At 37.7% G+C, this 19,345-nt stretch overlaps 1 protein-coding gene across 1 annotated transcript in view; it reads right to left on the bottom strand.

Annotated features, from left to right (window-relative positions):
- Positions 1–557: 557 nt before the first annotated feature.
- LOC754745 (probable ATP-dependent RNA helicase DDX43) overlaps positions 558–19,345 on the bottom strand; it is a 28,449-nt gene continuing 9,661 nt past the window's right edge. The window contains exons 11-20 of the mRNA XM_030983710.1: positions 18,559–18,632; positions 12,130–12,197; positions 11,294–11,394; positions 10,662–10,749; positions 10,034–10,093; positions 8,254–8,321; positions 7,677–7,786; positions 6,815–6,953; positions 6,014–6,101; positions 558–5,577 (exon numbers count right to left, since the gene is read on the bottom strand). Of these exons, the coding sequence (XP_030839570.1) occupies positions 5,311–5,577; positions 6,014–6,101; positions 6,815–6,953; positions 7,677–7,786; positions 8,254–8,321; positions 10,034–10,093; positions 10,662–10,749; positions 11,294–11,394; positions 12,130–12,197; positions 18,559–18,632 (1,063 nt within the window). The 3' untranslated portion in view covers positions 558–5,310. The remainder of the gene's footprint in view (positions 5,578–6,013; positions 6,102–6,814; positions 6,954–7,676; positions 7,787–8,253; positions 8,322–10,033; positions 10,094–10,661; positions 10,750–11,293; positions 11,395–12,129; positions 12,198–18,558; positions 18,633–19,345) is intronic.

Below are 19,345 nucleotides of genomic sequence, written 5' to 3'. Positions count from 1 at the left end.
GATAATATAGTGGCAACGTCAGAAGAAAAAAGAGGAATTTGTCTGAAAATGAAATGGAACATTTGAAAGGATCAAGCTAGATTTTTGTATTTTTCCATCCAAAATGATTAATTACACAAATATTCTGGGTGATTCATTTATGGGCATTATAGGAGTCTTCATCTTTCTTTCTTTATCTCCCTTGAGAGTCAAACTATTTACGAGTATATACCCCCCCCCCTTTTTTTCTCCTCTCTCTCTCTCTCTCTCTCTCTCTCTTTGCTCACCCCAGTGGCGGATCCAGGGGGGGGGGGGGGCGGGGGGCCCCCACCCCCCCCCCCCTTGAGAAAAAAATCATGCAAAAACACATGATTTTTATCCCTGGCGCTCAAGGGGGGGGGGGTGCAAATTTTTAAATTCTCTCTTTGCTCACCGGTATAAGCTTCCTGCTCTTTCAGGCTCTTTCTTTCTCTCTCACTTCTTTGCCACTATTCATCAAAAACCAAACAGTTCCATTAAAAATACAAGTACATATGTGATTTCAAACATACCACTATAATAATTCATGACAAGAAAGGTTTTCTGATCTGCAATATAATATTTTATTACAAATTCTAACTTTAAAAAAATAACAAACTAACATTTGAATACTGTCAATTGACATTTAAAAAAATACATAAACATGTACTAGGCCATAGCATGGAGGGATGTTGAGACAGCTATGCATTATTTGTATCAAAATCCAAAAGAAGACTCTCACAAAACGAAAATCATCTTTTTTTTTAATGCAGCATCATTCTGCTTGGAAGCTCCATTGTAACAATCAAATACCACAAGGCACTTCTTCTTTCTCAACTGGATAATGTAACAATTATATTTGTCATATTTAATATAAAGAAAATTTGTATGAACATTCTTTATAATAAATTTATTTCTGCAAAATTATGCTATTCATAAACAAATAAAATGTGCTTTACATGGATCTTACAAAATACTTGCATAACAAGAAAGCTACCTGTTACCAACTACTTGTTTAAATCTATCCATCCCAACGTATGACTGTGAAAAATTCAATAGAGTTGTAAGGAAAAGGTCCCAAGATTACATTATATCACATTTTGAACTCATTATCAGCTTCAGCCTCTAAATATAACAGCCTTATCAAATGCTTGAGCTGAGAATACACTTGTAAATCCTTATTAAGGTATTTCTATAATTTTTAACAAAAGTATACTTGGCAAAAACACACATTCCATTCATATAACCTTCTAAAATCTATACCCGTTAAGTTGGACTAATGTATTTCAAAGAAAGGTCTCTAGAGATGGCCCAAATTTTCCACAAGAACACAGCATTTACAATGTTTTTTACGATTTCTATTCTCATTTACAACTTTAAGTTTTACAAATAACCTCAATCAAATGCAGATCCGGCATTGTAACAAAAGAGGGGAGGGGGGGGGGGTTAAAATAGAAATCAATACAACGCTTAGCAATGTAGAAAAAACTTTTTAAAATTCTCTAAAACGTGAAAGTAATGTTATAAATTCTTTTCTTTTCTCCATTAACCCAAGTATATCTCCCTTTTAGCCAAAAGAGATTCAGGTAACTACATTACACAAGATCTCAAAGATTTCAAAAAGTCAACCTATGGTTATATCAGTAGCCCGGCCATTACCTGTTGAAACGTACATACATTACAATGATGCATCAAGTAATCTGAACATGATTTCAACGGAATATACGCTAGCTAGGGTACTGAAACTTCCCAACGAGTTTCATTTTTTAAAATTGTTAGCAAGAACAATATTACTTGAACGGACGTTTGCACTTGTCAATCAACATTTTGCTAAAGAGCACACAGTATGTACTAATGGAATGCATTCGTAATGGTTTTATCACCTAAATGTTAAACAATCAAAGGCACAGAAATGGTTTTACATACAAAAAACTAGATTTGATGTTCCTGTTGAACATTCTCTGCAAGGAAGTTTTGTGTCATGTACACCAATAATAACTTCCTATAATATAACTGTTACCTAAATACCATGCACAAGTGCTACTACTTGGTCCTTAACATTCCATCTTTGGCACAAAGAGATTTATGAATCGATTACCGGTAATGAAATAAACAAATATCAACAGATATTATTCCATTTAGTACACCTCATCTACTCAATATGTGTCATGTATACCAATAATAACTTCTTATAATATAACTGTTACCTAAAAAACCATGCATAAATGCTACTACTTGGTCCTTAACATTTCATCTTTGGCATATAGAGAGTTATGAAACAATTACTGGTAATGAAATAAACAAATATCAACAGATATTATTCCATTTAGTACACCTCATCTACTCAATATGTGTCATGTATACCAATAATAACTTCTTATGATATAACTGTTACCTAAATACCATGCATAAATGCTACTACTTGGTCCTTAACATTTAATCTTTGGCACATAGAGAGTTATGAACAATAGCCGGTAATGAAATAAACAAATATCAACAGATATTATTCCATATAGTACACCTCATCTACTCAATGTGACAGGTAAATACAGTTCAACACACATTCAGTTTTAAAACATATCAAATAATGGATGGAGATAATAAGTGAAGGCCACGTATCTGTACTTTCAAATAGAATGTACCAATTTTAAGTTATAGTTACTAATAATCATAATTATAATATGCCGTTCTTGTGTAGCGCATTTCACATTATGATATAACGTCTCCACAGGCTTCCACAGAGCTTTGAATATTATTTATTACGCCGGCTTCATCTCTGGCAACTGTAGCGCTCAGTGCAGTCAAGGAATATATCCCACCAGGTACCCACTTACTACACCTGGGTCGAGTGTGGCAAATGCACATTAAAGTCTTCCCAAAGGACAATATTGCCGCGGCTGGATTTGAATCCTGTATCTTGTGGCTCATCGTCCGGAGACTCATCCACTAGACCACAACACCTCCACACTGATCTGCTCATTCTAGGCACATACACATGTACAATATACTTCAGCGTTTTGTGTAATGATATTTCTGATCAACGCAAGGTCAGGCAGAACTTCTAAGCATTACAATGACATACCATTTGACCAGAGGTACTGTATGATTGCAGCAGACATTACTTGTTATGATGCTTTAGATACAAGTCATGTAAAAAATATAAATGCATGATTTCTCCCCCCCTTTCTTTCCTCTGCTAAATTTCAAATTGACAATACAACCCATAAAGAAAGACAGTTGTAGGTATGTTCATCCAACAAAAACATTTACTCATGAACCCAATTGGTCGTACCTTAGTCATTCTTTCTCAACCATGAAGTCCCTCGTACAGGAATTATTGCCATAGGTCCATTGGATAAACATCATTTTACAATACCCCAAGTATATTAACCTTCTTTCTTAGTAGTCGTTTGAAATAAAGTCATCACCAGCGATAAAGCCTTGTTCAGAAGTGTTGCAGTAAATCACAGCAAAGCGTTATATGCTTCCCATTTCTGTATATCATAATACGGGGCTAAGTGAATACACGTAGGTCATTTGTTGCATTCAGATGTCACTCATTTACACATTTCTTTATAAAAGGGGGTGTAGCATGGCAAATACTGGTTAACGCAATCTACGACTTCTTTTGGACAACTGTACGTAAACGAATGGACTTGATTAATGGTCAGAGAGCGCTAGCATTCGCGAAACAGACCGAAGTTCTGCTCAAGCTTCAGTTTTGCGTATGTTGCACGCACATGAATACTGCGGTCACGTCGTTCATAGTCGTGTTATACCCAATTGGCCCCAGGAAACAGATGTAGTCTTGTCATGCTACACCCCCTTTGAAGTGAGAGTTTTGTTATCGTGTTGGTTTACCGTGTCATATCTGAATGAGCCTTGAGCGTGCCATACCCTCTCAGCTTTTACAGCTTCAAGATGAAAAGAACATACCCGTGACATAAAAATACAACTCAAAATGTGTTATAATATGAAATCAAACAATTAAAAAATATATAATCCGTTTCCTACAATACACAGTATATATCCAAAATCCATGGCAAGAAATGTACTGCACTCAAGCGATACTAACTATATTTTTCCTCTTTGAATTGGGTTTCCAACAATTTGGAACTTTACTTGACCCTCTAATATCCTTTAAGTGACAGATACAATGTACATACTCCACTAATTTCAATCTTTGGAACAAATAGAATATTTTATATCTCTGATTATTAGAAGCTCAAAAGGACTGTTCTGTGAGCACAAATATGGAGCCCTCAAAAAGTGTTGAAGCACCAAGTGATACTGTGCCCATGAACATATGTTATTATTTTTCTTTTAAAAACATTTATTTGATTTAAAGAAATGAAATTGCATGAGATAAAGGTTAACAAAAAAGCTGTGTACAATACATACAAAATGAAGATGCGGAAGCTTTGAAAAAGTAAAATAACTTTATAAAAATTAAATACTTAAACAACTTTTTTTTAAATTCCAGTTTATGCTTCTCACTGATCCCTGCAACAAAGATTGCACACACTGAAATATATGTTCATACTTTTTATTTTCCCTACCTCTTTGGTTATTGTGTTTCTATCATCTTCCTTTATTAACTGCCATTTGATCAACATCATTTCCACATTCTCCTTCCTTTTCTTGCTCAACCTTTTGCCCTCTTTTGTAAACAAATGAACAACAAGTGGAGTGCCATACTCTACTTTTGGCACACACATGTATGAAACCTGATACTCCACACAATGTGGCACTCCTCAGTGATTTCAAGTGAAATCAAGATTTAACGCACTGTTGATCACTTGTCCAGTACAATTTATCTTTCTTAGTGCTTTTCCACCAATTAACATTTTTTTACTCATCAATTTGTTGTTTTCTCAGTCATATCCTTAACAAACTTATCCACATATGCACCATTTTTTGACATTTCCCTTTACTCTTTTCCGAACCTTTCATATTTCTTCCAAAATCGTCAATATTGTAAAGCTAGATCTGTCTGTCTCAGTCTCTGTCTGTCTCTCCCCCACTCTCTCTCCATTCCTCCTTTCCTCCTTCCGCTTATCTTTCTACCTCCCCTTTTCTTTCTTCCTATTTCCTTCTCCTCTCCAACATTCAGACATCTCCTTTTCAATATCTTTTATCTTTATATATTAAAGGAAAATACCTACACATGAGCTTATTATAAAGGTTGGATGGCCCTTTAATCTTTGATGCCTGCATTCTTTATATCCAGTATTCTTTCCCTTTACCTCTTCATCCTTCTTTCTCTAACCTTCCTATTTTCCTCCTTTCTCTCTTCTCCCTCCTCTCTATATCTTACCACCACTCATCTCTCTCCCCGCCCCTCCTCCCTCCTCCTCCACTCCTACCTCCAAAGCCAAACCCGCCACCACCACCACCACCACTACTGAACCCAAAGCCTCCCCCTCCGGAGTCCCTGTCACGCCCTCCTCTGAAGCCTCCTTCTCCTCCTCCTCTTCCTCGTCCTCCTCCTCTTCCTCCTCCTCTCCTGTCGCCATCTGCCATCCTAGCTTGATGTCTCTTCCACCTCTCTGCCATCTCAATCAGCTCATACGGTACTTCCTGCAAAGAAAAAAAAAGGCGCTCATTCTTTACTTCACTTCAAAAATTACATATATAAAACAGTCTCTGTGCTATAATGTGTTTGCTATATCTGTACTACTTCTGACATTATAGTTATGCTCTGTATTGACATTGTATTTTCTCTTGTTTTTTTGTACTGTTAAATCTTAATGCTGTTGTTGTTGTTGAATAAACAGACAGACATGTACACTCAAATCAAACAGAAAATAATACTTCAAATTACATGCTGCATCTGAGATAGTGCTGGTATTATGATTGGGTAAGGTTTCCATAAAATGATATTTTAGATATATGCAAACAAAACCATAATAATTCATACATAAAGGCAATCAAAGCCTAACCAGGGTCTGAGACAAAATGGTAGAGATTAAGGCGTCTGTTGTTTATAATTGATTGAATGATGTCTAATCTGTACCTGGCCTGCTTCTTCCATGATCTTAATGATGTCACCAGCCCAACGCCAATCCTTCTTGGTCATCAAGGTGAGAGATGTACCGGTACGCCTGGAAGGAAACGTACAACATAAAGATATCACACACAGTTCTACATGTCTACATGCACAGAGGTCATTACGATTAGACCAGTCTGAGGGGTGGGGGGGGGGGGGGGGGGGGGGGGGGGGGGGGGGGGAGGGAATACAACAAAGATATCTGTCACAAATTTTGGACATGCTGCTTCCTCTCTTGCCTACAGGTTTCATTCTTGTGTGCAAACACTGCAAATCCAAGGAATTTGATCCCTTATGTTACTTACTATATCTTAAAGATATTAGTATACTCGGTGATCACATATATCAAATCACCAATCCTAGAGCTTGGATTTGATTAATTATAAAGAATAATGATATTGTATTATTTCATTATGATCCTTATTCTATGGCACCCGGGGGATGTTTCATAAAGCTGTGCGTAAAGTTACGTATGATTTTGCGAATGACTTGAATATGAAGAGCTAAATGGTATTCTCAAATCCATTTAATTGCATAATAATTATGCAGATGTAGATTAACCTTATCATTATTAACAAAATATTTTAATGCAAAGCGTATTTTTGGCTACGATTTAATTGAGATTGTGGGAAATACAGTCACAATTTGTTAAAATGTCAGGCAAAGCTTTGGGCTTCCCATTCGGCCCTATATATTCATGTGTAAAGTCATTCAATGGATAATAATAATAATGCTGTCCAGGTGAAAAGGCGAAACCTTTTTACTTACCCTGCTCTTCCAGTCCTACCCACTCTGTGGACGTACTCCTCTATATGATTAGGACAGTCAAAGTTAAAGACGTGGGTGATATCCTTGATATCCAATCCTCTAGAGGCTACATCAGTTGCAATCAAGATACGAACAGAACCTAAAAAAGAAATAAAAACAAAACATGACAGGATAACATGAATATGGAGGTGAATTGGCCCAGTGAGGAAGCCAGTTGGCTCAGTCAGTGAATCGTCTGCATGTCAAACCAAAGATTACGGGTTCAAATCCAACCCAAGTGGATGACTGAAGCATGCGCTGTGTGTTAACGTGCCTCTCCCGTTTCATAGACGCAGACTTTGTCACAGTGGAAAACACTGTCCCTCTGCACATCGCCAACCAGTTAAAATGGGGGCGTGACCTAACGATTACAGTGACCACCTCCTCCTCCTCCTCCTCCTCCTCCTCCTCCTCCTCCTCCTCCTCCTCCTCCTCCTCCTCCTCCTCCTCCTCCTCCTCCTCCTCCTCCTCCTCCTCCTCCTCCTCCTCCTCCTCCTCCTCCTCCTCCTCCTCCTCCTCCTCCTCCTCCTCCTCCTCCTCCTCCTCCTCCTCCTCCTCCTCCTCCTCCTCCTCCTCCTCCTCCTCCTCCTCCTCCTCCTCCTCCTCCTCCTCCTCCTCCTCCTCCTCCTCCTCCTCCTCCTCCTCCTCCTCCTCCTCCTCCTCCTCCTCCTCCTCCTCCTCCTCCACCTCCACCACCACCACCTCCACCACCTCCACCACCACCCACCACCACCACCACCACCACCACCACCACCACCTCCACCACCTCCACCACCACCACCACCACCTCCACCACCACCATATTGTTTTCTATGTAACTTACCATCTTTGAAATCTTCCAGCGCTCGTTCTCTGTCGTACTGTTCTCTCCCTCCATGAATGCTCTGTACTGACAGGTTCCTCATGCTCATGTCACATGACAGGTCATCCGCCCTGCAAAAGGTCAAAGGTCATCAAGTTTAAGCTTCTTTTTTTTTTCTCTCTTAATAAACTAACCAATTAATCTAGTTCAAATCAAAATTGCTTACTAGTACATGGAGTCAAATTTTGACTCCAAAAATTTGCATTCCACTGAATGCAGCTTATAATCAAATGCAACTGACGATCTAATGCATGTTACAATTCAACTTGTAGCACAGCCTATCAAACACTGAGTTGACAGTTTAATGAATGTATTTCCATACTATTCCTTTCACTTGTTAACAACAAAAAGTTCATAATACAATACATAATAAGTTCAATTTGTTTTCTTTTTTTTCCTGCTGCTCTCAATTTCTGTCGGTGATAAAAAGTGAGAAGACAATGTACAATTTTCCTTGAATGAATTCCTAATGAGTATATTTTATGTCACCGCCTGAGCTTTAAACACTATCAACTCATCCAGGGATAGTTGTACTCACATGACTTTCCTTCCAACAAAGACTAGTACTTTCTCATCTTCTGTCATCGTCTCAAAGAACGCAATGAGCTGGAAGAAAAACAGGATGAAAACAACATCTATGAAACATTACATGGCCTCGAGGGGTAACCAAATGTGCATGGACAGTTAAAAACTGAATTATTCATATCCATTGTAAATTTGATGATCTCGTGCTTTTCGTAACTCAAGAATGAAAGGTGGATAGGTTGAATTAGGGCCTTTGGTGAATAATTTTAGATGTAAGCTTTGATCTGTCACATTTTCAAGAAATGTAAATCAGGATAAATCAAATTTTAACATACTTGAGAAATTTAGCAAAATTAATAAGGGTATAAATAATTTAGTTGTTAACTGTATATCAGCTGAACTAACTGAAATTCTTTTACAATCCATACTGCATTCCTTTAAAGTGCGGGTTCATAGAAAATCACAAATATGGCAAATAGCATATTACTAGAAACTGGTAAGCTAACAGATGGCCATCATGCAAGTTTTAGGTCAACTACATATCAGTGATTTATAAAAATACAAATAAAACAACCTCCGTAGCATCTGGGATATGCGAGAGATTCGCCGGGAAAATAACGATGTTTTAATGCCGTCACAATATGAACCAACCCTGCCCAAGCAGACGACATCCCATAGAGAATGAACACAATTGTAATGCTTTTATTTCTCAAATTATAATGAGTTTAGTGTATATAAATGTGATGGAATTTTATACCATTCAAAAAGGGATATGACCCCAATTGTGATAACTAAATTCTTTTGTTTGTAAATACACAGGATATGGGTTAATGAACAATCAAAGAAACCACACTTTCAAATTAAAAAACCTCCGGAATGATAGCATGGACGTCATTTGTTCCCTCTTGAAATGCCGAACATGCCGCGGTGTATGCAGCTGAAAATACAATGGCGTCTTATTTTGTTTACAAGCGACGGATTCCTTTTTTCCTGCATTTTTCATCAAAATAATACCATGCATCGGGTTTAGAGTGAGGCAATAGATTAAAAATTTCGCCTGAGGTCATTGAAGTAAGAGAAATGACTGAAGAAAAGATGACAAAACGGGCACTGAAATTGTGTGAGATGTCATGGGACACCGTCTGCTTGTGCACATCATGTTCAACATGTGACGTCATATCTTAGCAGCGACGGGGGAGCTTTGCAGGTGCTATGTCGGGGCTGTATCTAAGTGTTTTGTAATTGTTAATAATCATTATTTCTAATGTTTCCAAGCCTTGGATTTTGATAACCTTGGCCAATCAAAGTGTCACCTTTGCAATAATGACATTAAAGTTAGTATTTTAAATCAATGAACCTTCTCTTTAATGAAATGGTTACAAACAACATAATAACTATGGCTTGTTCAGATTTGCAATGCTTAAAGCACAGCAGATTACCATGGGGAATTTTTATGTGCATTGCGTTTGCATTTTGTTTATTTTTCACACACATTAAGTGAGTATGCATATTACAGTTGTTGAGCGCAGCTACTTTTTGCACTCCACCTGCAATTCATTTATAAAACAAAAAAAAACACGCACACACACACAAGAAAAGCCCTGCCATGGTGAACTGAGGCTGTTTACCACAACATATATCCAAATATGTATCTTGTTTGTGATTGGTCAATAAAAGGATACTAAGAAAAGGAAAATGGGAAAATTTGTGGATTACTGAGTTAGATTCAAAATTTTAAATATCACCCTTTATTAAATACATACATGTAGGAGTAAAAACTTTTTGATACATACCCTGTCTCTCTTTTCCTCTTCATCTACGATTTCAACGAGTTGAGTTACATTGTGGCAAGCCTAAAATAAAACAAAAAATAAAATTGTAATCATTGTATAAAAGCCTATTTTGACACTGAATGAAACCAAGATGCGAAACAAATATCAAAAATGAAGAAAAAATACAAAACAAAAACAGTAAACTTTGACCTATGGCCATGTACATAATATTGATCGTTCTTAATACAGAGATTATGCTTGTAATTGTTGTTAACTACTTAATTAATTTGCTCATGCAACGACAAATAAATCAAGCCAAGATAAAAGATGTTTTAAAATATATTGCCCGCTACAGTATATCCTGCACAGAACACAGCTTCCTCATTATCATAAGAATTCTTTGTACTATCTAAAGCAAAAAGTATTCTCTAAATCTTCCTTCTATCAATTCCATTCTCTCTCTCCCTCTCTTTCCCTATAGTTCTCCTGCCTCTCTTTCTCTTGCTTCTCTCTCTCTCTCTCTCTCTCTCTCTCTTTTGCTCACTCTCTCTTGCCATTTTGCTCTCTCTCCTACCCCTTTCTTTATTTGTCTCTCTCTTACTGTACTCCACTCCACATAAAATGGACTAAGAAGTGCTTCAAGACTTACGGACAGATCCAATGATCCTACATTGACATGGATCGGGTTCTTCATGTAGTTCTTAGCCAGACGCCTCACTCCCTCTGGCCATGTAGCACTGTAAGATAAGAATAAACCATGTTAGTACAGAGAAACCTGCGTCAGCGACCACCCGTCTATAGAAACCATGGACTTTGTTTCGCTTTGTCAGTGTATCTCAAAGAAAGGTTTCACTCTATGAGGTGATTATGGTCATCAATTTTTTTCTATTAATCTGGAAAAGAGGCGCAACACCATGCTTCTTGCATTGTATACAGAGTTGAGTGGTTGCAAATGTAATTAACTACTGACGTCCACATTCTGACATTTCTTTTCTACATGTGCACATTGTATATGTCTTAATAAAAGTGATGACAAATCTGCCAATACTATTGCGAAAAAAGATATTTCATGGATGACAGGGATAACAATATTGTCAACAGATTTCGTGTTTTGTGATAATTAAAAGGGAATCGCTAGCTCCTTTTCATGTGGTGCCCAATTTCTGACCCAACAATACATTTTTTTTAATTACAAGATTGAAGGAAATAAAACCCTCCAAATTGTTTGCATTTCCATTGAAATCTCAGACAGTAGTCAAGTTTTTAAAAGCTAACACTGACCTTGTCATGATGGTTTGTCTGTCAGGTCTCACGTCCAGTAGAATCTTCATGATCTGAGGTTCAAAGCCCATGTCAAGCATCCGATCAGCTTCGTCTAGCACCTACAGAGAGCGTTTGGAAGATAACATAAACAACTTTACATAAACACTTCAAATGTAGAATGTAAGTACAGTCAAACCTGTCTATAGCGACCATCCAAGCAAAACATGAAAAGTGGCCTTTGTATAGACAGGCTCCTTTAGTACATGATTCAATGATAGACCATTTTCAAGGGAAACAACAAATGTGGCCTTTGTAGACAGGTGGTCACGAAAGCAGGTTTTAACTGTATATGCAAAGCACAAAATATATGTCTGTGTACGATTTTGGCTTATTTAGACTTTAGTTTCTACACTTCTTTACAGCTTTGAATTTTTGACTATTTTGGAATAGAGTAAAAAGAAAAGTTAATTAGAGAAAAACAATATACAACAAGCTCAATATTGACCATATCATCTGATTATTATTCCTTCCTTTATTTTTTTAATTTCTGTACTATCCCAATAAAAATCATTTCAAGCATTTTGAAAGTGCAAATAAATCCAGACTTCCAATCAGGATCATACTTGACTTCTTTTTTTTCTTTTTTTTTCGGGGGGGGGGGGGGGGGGGTTAAACTTCCAAACCCCTTGACAACAACCCAGAAAAATAACATTGACCTGAACAAAATACTGAGACAACACAAAATAGGACATTAACCCCATGTGCACGTAACCCTTATCCACTGGTATGGGGTAGCCACTGGATAGTTGAACAAATAAATTGCACTAGCTATGCAAAGCCTTTAGTTTACTTACCAAAAATGTAACTGACATGACATTCACAATCTTGTTCATGATGAGATCATTGAGCCTGCCTGGTGTAGCTACAATACAAACAATAAAATAAAAGTATAGAATAGATTTTTTTGTGGTATACTTTCTTTGTCAACTTCATTCCTTAGAAGAAGAAAAAAATTGAATAAACTTCAAATTCAACATGCATTCATTAACAACAGAAAATTTTATTCAGTCGATTAGAAACAACTTGGTTTTGAATCAGGGACCTGCCGGTTACAAGACCACTGCTCTACCACTTAGCCATCGCGCAATGTGAGGCGTGTACACAGAGACACTACATGTATATCAAACATGATCATTTGTAAACTGAAACATAAATGTATACCCTGAAACCTTCCCGTGATCTATCACCATTGTGACTCTAAAACTAACGATTCTACTAAATATCCCATTTAAAATCTATTATATACATGTACATGTAGTTTAATACCTAACATTTAGAAATTAAACATGATTGCAATTGAAAATGGCAAATGGTTCAAAGTCACAAAGGGAATATATATGAGGCTCCATCAAATAACTGACCAATCAGAAACAACTTCCAGTGACACAACTATCTTTGGAAACTAGCTATGGTTCTTAGGGGAGCCTTCCAAAGTTGCGACTGTGCCGCGACGCGTCGGGGCGCAGAGCAGGATATGAGAACAAAGGAGGCGCCTTTATGCGCCCATTAGCGCCTTTTTGCGTCGGATAGGAGAGGACTTCAGTTAGTTGCCAGCTCATTAAAATCTGGCTATTGTTTGGAGTCTCATTGTTACGAAATTACCCCGCCAGGGCGCGCCCCGGTGAAGCACTCGACATTTGTGAATGGGAGCTTAAACTTTGAATAGCTTTCGCGCCCTTTCGCGCCCGGTCCGGCGCATTAGTTATTCATGTAGTGCCCGCTTGTGTGTCGCTCTCGTCTTGCGAGATTTGACTCTGAAAAGCATTACTTTGGCTACTGATTTGTTTTAATATTATTTTACGTACATGACATTGGTTACAATGTTTGTTTATTTTCCTCTCAAAATCGGAGTTCTGTAGGCGTTAACGTTGGCATGATTGTTCATTTTTTCATCTCCTCCTGTTCTGTTCATGATTGTGTTCAATATACTGTATCAATTTTAATACAAATTGATTTGTTCAAAAAAACAAATTTATTTTATACTTACCCCACTCTCTCTGACATTGTTTTCCTCGTGCATGTTTTGACACTTAAATTGTAATTTTATATTTCCTTATAGCGATGTTATCGCATGTTTCGATTTTCTTGTTTTTTTTTTAAACAATTTTTGTTGCATCTTGTAAACAGTTCTGTCGTATGATCATTATAAATCATATAATTATATCATCAGTCTGTTATTTCAATACATAGATCCTTTGAATCTTCTTAAAATTAGAGAACGTATTTTAAAATCCGTGATGTTGAAAATGATACTTAATCAAGAATGTCATAGTTTCTCCTTGAATTGGATTTAAAAAGCGTTTTATCTGTATTACGATTTTTTAAGCAAATGATATCCGTATTGTCGGGAACATCATCAATATGTTTCGTTAGAAGGAAGACGCTCATTTTCAGAATGTTCTTTCTTTGCAAAACACTAATGTTACGAACAAAATTAAATACACTGTACCCGTATCATCGGGGATATCGCAAAACTCCCAGGGAGATTATCAATTGCAAATCAACATAGTAAATTATGCCTAAATCGTAAGAATAGAGCATGCATTAAAAAAGAAGAGAGTTACCAGGAAATGATGTTTGAATTTTCACCCCAAACATATCTCAAGAAGAAATTAGTTTATCATTCTGTGTCAAAGAATTGTATCGAATATTTCTTTGCGACGAAGGGGGGGGGGGGGTTACATCCGCGGCCAGTTTTAGATCTAGGTCATTGTTAAGAATAACTAAAATGCGTATATATTGTGCTGAATAGGGGCCACATGTTATCGAAAGAGCGTAGTACGTTCTAGAACAAATACAAGCCATGGCAATTCGTTGAATTGCTTCTCGTAACAGAACTGTCTCACTGTCTAAATAAGGATCCATCCGGGGGATCCATCATGCACGTGTTGGTAAACGGAATTAATAATGATTGGGTTGTTTTGGGACATTTTTTTTTCGGGGGGGGGGGGGGCAGGGTAGCCCTTATTCTTCTTCTACTGGGTCATCAAGAAACACAAATAGTGTTGAAATTTTCCGCAATCCCTTTAGCGCCGAGGGTAGAAAAGCCTTTAGAAAAGTCAGCTGGACAATAGCAATTTAATGTTGGTCAAACAATCAGCGAGAAGTACTGGGCAAACAGATATTAGCCCACGTCTTCAATATAACCAGGGAATCCTGATATAACTAAGCGCATGCTCACAATATGAATATCAAATCTGGCTATTGTTTGGAGACTCATTGTTATACTATCTGGTAAAGGGGTACTTTTCACGCACCAAAGTCCGGCTCGTCTAGTACACACAAATCCGGCCCGTATTGACTTTACACACCGGACTTAGGGGACTGTTTTCAAAAGGAGGGAAAATGCATATGCGTACCCTACATAACACTCATTCGGGGGTGGGGGGGGGGGGGGGGGGGGGGGGGGGGGGGGAGGGGTGCGCTTAAGGCGAAGCGCTTTTTGTGAATTGTGAATTTGTGAATTTGAAAAGCTTTCGCGCCCGTTCCTACGCATTAGTTATTCATGTAATCCCCGCGTGTGTGTCCGCTCTCGTCTTGAAAGATTTGACTCTAAAATTTTCACTTTGGCTACTGATATGTTTTATTATTATTTTACGTACAAGACATTGATTTAGATTGTTGTTCTGATTGTTATTTTCCTCCCAAACATCGAAGTTGTGTAGGCGTTGACGTTGTTATGATTGTTCATTTCTGTTCATTAATGTGTTCAATACTTGTATTATATTAAGTTCTTCACGAACAAAACAAAAACGATATGTATAATTGTATTCCTTCTGTATGTTTTGACACATTATTTGTTTCATATTACATTTAATTTGTTCTGTCATCCGATCAAAATAGGTCATATATCTATATCATCACTCTGTTCTTTCTCATGCAAGATCGATTTAAAGAATAGAAACGTAGGTTCTCTAAATCTTCGCAAAATCAGCTATTGTATTTAAATACCCGTGATTTAAAAATGATACTTATAATCAAAGAGATTGAAAGATTCTGCTTGAAATAAGATTATAGGGCGTTTATAAATATGTCATACAAAACAAACAAACATCTGCAAATTAAAGATATTACAAAAATGATAGTCGTATTGTCGGGAGCCTGCATCATCAAAACGTTTCGGTAGATGGAACAATTCGAAATCGCCTATCTGTTCCAAACATGAAATTCGATCGAATATTTCTTCGCGAAGAAACTTTATTGGTGGTGTCATTTGTCTTAACAATTTGTTATCTTCAATGTTCGTGACGTTTTGACGTTTCATATTTGTTAGCTAGCGCTAGTAAAGTCTTTTGTTTTAACGTGCACTGTATATAGTTATAAGGCCTGAACACGTCATGTTCACATTGGGTGTTATATAGCATACGGATATTATAGTACATGTAACTTTTAAAAGCACTTTGTTTTTGCAACGCAATGACAAAAGACAGCTCTTTGAGCAGCTAATAGTTGTTGCGCCCATTGTTCCGCTCATAGGCGGCTATTCCCAATCACCGGGCATTATTTGTTATTGTATCATTAGTTAAGTTTATTAATCTATTCATGTTTTCTATTTATTTATTTAGTTTTGGGGAGGGGGGATGTCGTATTACGAATTCATGACCCTTATACATAATGACCATGTTCTCAAATTACGAATAGCGGTCTTCATGAATAGTTGTCCAATGAATAGCGGTCCTTATAACTAGCGAGCGGAGCCCTCGTGATTGACCTCTGCCATTTTGGTCCGGCCGTTCACTTCGCCGCCCCCTCCCTCACACACACACATAATACGCAACCTTAATGTGTAGCTAAACAAGAATCTATAGCAAGTCGGACAATTATAGCGATCAAACAATAGTCTTGCTCGGCCGCGTGAAATCCTGCCACGGCATTCTATGTTTTTACCTTTAGAGCGAACTTTTCTTTTGTATTCGCTCCATAGAACTCTACTTTATCTTACATCGAGGTGAAATGAAAAGAGCGTCATCATGAGTAGATCTATTGTTTGATGTTATCCTTCTTCTCCCTAGTTAAGCCAAACCTTCAATTTAGGCATATCCATAAAAGGTAGCTTCCTGTACCGTTCGCTTTTTTTTTTCCTGACTGCTATATGAAGCATGTGTACCCTCTGAATTACGCAAACAGGGGACCGGCGGGTTTAAGATCCTCTCCGAACGAAATGTAATGTTGAGTTATGCCTTACAATAGCATATCGACTTGGTTTCTAACCAGGGAGCTCCCGGTTACGAGCTGCTCTGCTCTACCACTGGGCTATAGCGCCTCCCTCCTTTTAAAAAGATCTTTTAAAATTTGCCGTTTTTTTTTTATTTTTTAGAATAAGAATCAAAACATGTTTGGTATGTTTTTTGTATCTGTGCATTAAGATTTCAAAATTTCACTTTCGCCACTTAATTATACAAATCTACGAATAAATGATTCGAATGTTAGAGCAGAAATCAATGTTTGTATTTGTGTCGAATGATTAAGTATCATCATGAACTGATTAATGTTTTGTATTGCATTTCCACTTGCTGCTCAACTTTATCACCATCAGGCTACGCTTTTTTGTTTACATCTTCATGACAAACATGTTTTATAATCTCGATATAGTTCCCGGACTCTTTTGTCTATTTATTCCACTTTTAAAAAGAGCTATGGAATTATTATGATTTAAAACGCCTTTTGGACGGGCAATTTTCGAAGGCAAATCTCGGGCGTGAAATCCTGCCACGGCATTTTATGTTTTTTTTTTTTCCCTGAGGCCACTTAACAAAATATTCATGTTTAGCGTCCCGGCTGCTTCTTTTGGGGGGCCGCCTCCTATTTTTTTATTTTGGGGGAAATTTGTTTTAATTTGTTTTGTTTTTTTAATTTTTTTTTTAAAATAATTTTTGAAAAAACAAACATGAAAAACAATACTAAAATGTATATATTACTGATTTTTTTTTTAAAGTTAAAAGATGTCGGCGGCCATCTTGAAAACTAGCCCGACTGTCAGGAAAATGTACCGAGCGGGCCATTTTGAGCGGCCATTTTGAAAGAAAAAAAAAGAAAGAGAGGGCCTCCTCCTTCCTAGTTTTCGAAAAAACAGGACACTAATAAAACATTTTTTTATTTGGCCTTAGAGCGAACTTTTCTTTTGTATTCGCTCCGTAAAACTCTTCTTTATCAAACAGCGAGGTGAAATGAAAAGAGCGTCATCTTGAGTAAATCGTTTGTTTGATGTTATCCTTCTTATCCCTAATAAGCAAACCTTCAATTTATTAGAACCAAGTCATGGGAGGAGAAAAAAAAGGATTTGACTGACAAAATATAAATTCTTCCAAGCTCAGGCTGTGGCGATGTGCAACGCGTAGCGTGAATATGAATGACGGGAGAGAAAGATAATTCCTTTGTCCATTATACGATGCTAGAATCATATCGCGATGTGGGAATTATACAAATATGTTGATAATCATTCAAATTACAAACATACACAAGCGACCCAAACAGTAATCAATTTGCCGACTATAACCGCATACATGTAGTCATTCACATCATTCGTCTTTTATTTTTTTGTTGTTGGGGACAATCAAGCTCGCAATTAAACAACCATTAATCGTACATAGTCATCTTTATTTCACATTTCATACAGTCGTCACAAAAATTAAAAGGAGGCGTATTAAACCCAACAAAAATAAATCATAATGTATTCTGATCAAGATGAACGAGTGTGTTGATTGCCCCCCAAAACAAAGACGATCCCACCAGAGAAGTTCATGCTGTGCTGTAGTAATGTACATCGCAAAGCTTCGCCACAATGATTGGAAAGGTAATACCCCGCCCGTTACGACGCAAAACGGCGCGAGAAGAATAGATCGCGACGCGAGAAGAATACATCAATTTTGTACAAACAATGGAAAGTTTATCAGAACGAAAACCGGAGGAGGGGAAGACAGGCTTTGGCCGAGAAATACTTTCTGTATATCAAGTTTAAGCTGTACCGCGCATCACGAGCGAGAACAATGACGGGAGAGATAATCTTCCATCGCCTGGTGGGGCGCAAAAGGGCGCAAGAAGAATAGAGCGGGTTTATACTAACAATAGACGGTTTCTTTTCATATGCAAGAATCAGGTGAGGGTGACTATTGCGCCCCTTCGCGCCCCTTTGCGCCTCAATGCGTCTCTTGGGATGCGACTGTTCTATTCATCGCGCCCCGACGCGTCCGGGCACAGTCGCAACTTTGGAAGGCTCCCCTTACCGATAATGATCTCCACTCCGTCAGACACTACCTTGATTTGTTTCCTCCTATCGCCACCTCCATAGACGCACACACTAGGTGAATATTGAGAGAGAAAGAAAGAAAGAACAAAATTAGTGTTGCAGGGCAACTGATAACAACTATGCATTTGTACATGGCACATAGTAAATGCCAATTCTAGTTCAATTCTTGGGGTGATATCAATAGTGTATATAAGTTTCAGACGCATTAAATACTGCAAAGAAAAGTAATTAAAACATGTACCCCAGCTGTCCCCGTGCCACTCAAAGTTTCTTACAACTTAATTGAACTTATATATTTGTTAGAACTATAAGCTAAGAAAGATAACCAACAGTCTTTTTCAGGACTACACATCCTCAAGAAAGATTACAGAGAGTCCTTTTCAGGACTCCTCAATCCTCTCTCTCTCTCTCTCTCTCTCACAAGGTGCTCCCGCAAGCCTACTGTATACAGGCCTTAAATTTCGTCATTTTTAGGGCAAGGCCAGTTTGGCCTTGAGTACCTCATATTTTTAAGGGCACCAAGGCCAAAATATTTTTACAAAAAGGGCATCGAGGCCAAAATATTTTACAAAAAGGGCATCGAGTATGAGGCCAAAAAAATTGATTCTATTTTTGTTAGATGTCATGTGTATTTTATGAAACTTGTGCGGGATCAATTTCCCATGACTTTTAGCACCAGCTTCTTCACAGAATGTATAGAGGTCTAGACTACGGTACATACAAACAAGGCGGCGGCCCGCAAGCCTTAGATTTAGCAGCCAGGA

Source organism: Strongylocentrotus purpuratus, unplaced genomic scaffold (genome assembly GCF_000002235.5).
Source record: "Strongylocentrotus purpuratus isolate Spur 01 unplaced genomic scaffold, Spur_5.0 spur5_scaffold_13, whole genome shotgun sequence".
In the NCBI taxonomy this organism is placed as follows: Eukaryota; Metazoa; Echinodermata; class Echinoidea; order Camarodonta; family Strongylocentrotidae; genus Strongylocentrotus; species Strongylocentrotus purpuratus.
This window is presented reverse-complemented; position numbering and strand designations above follow the sequence as displayed.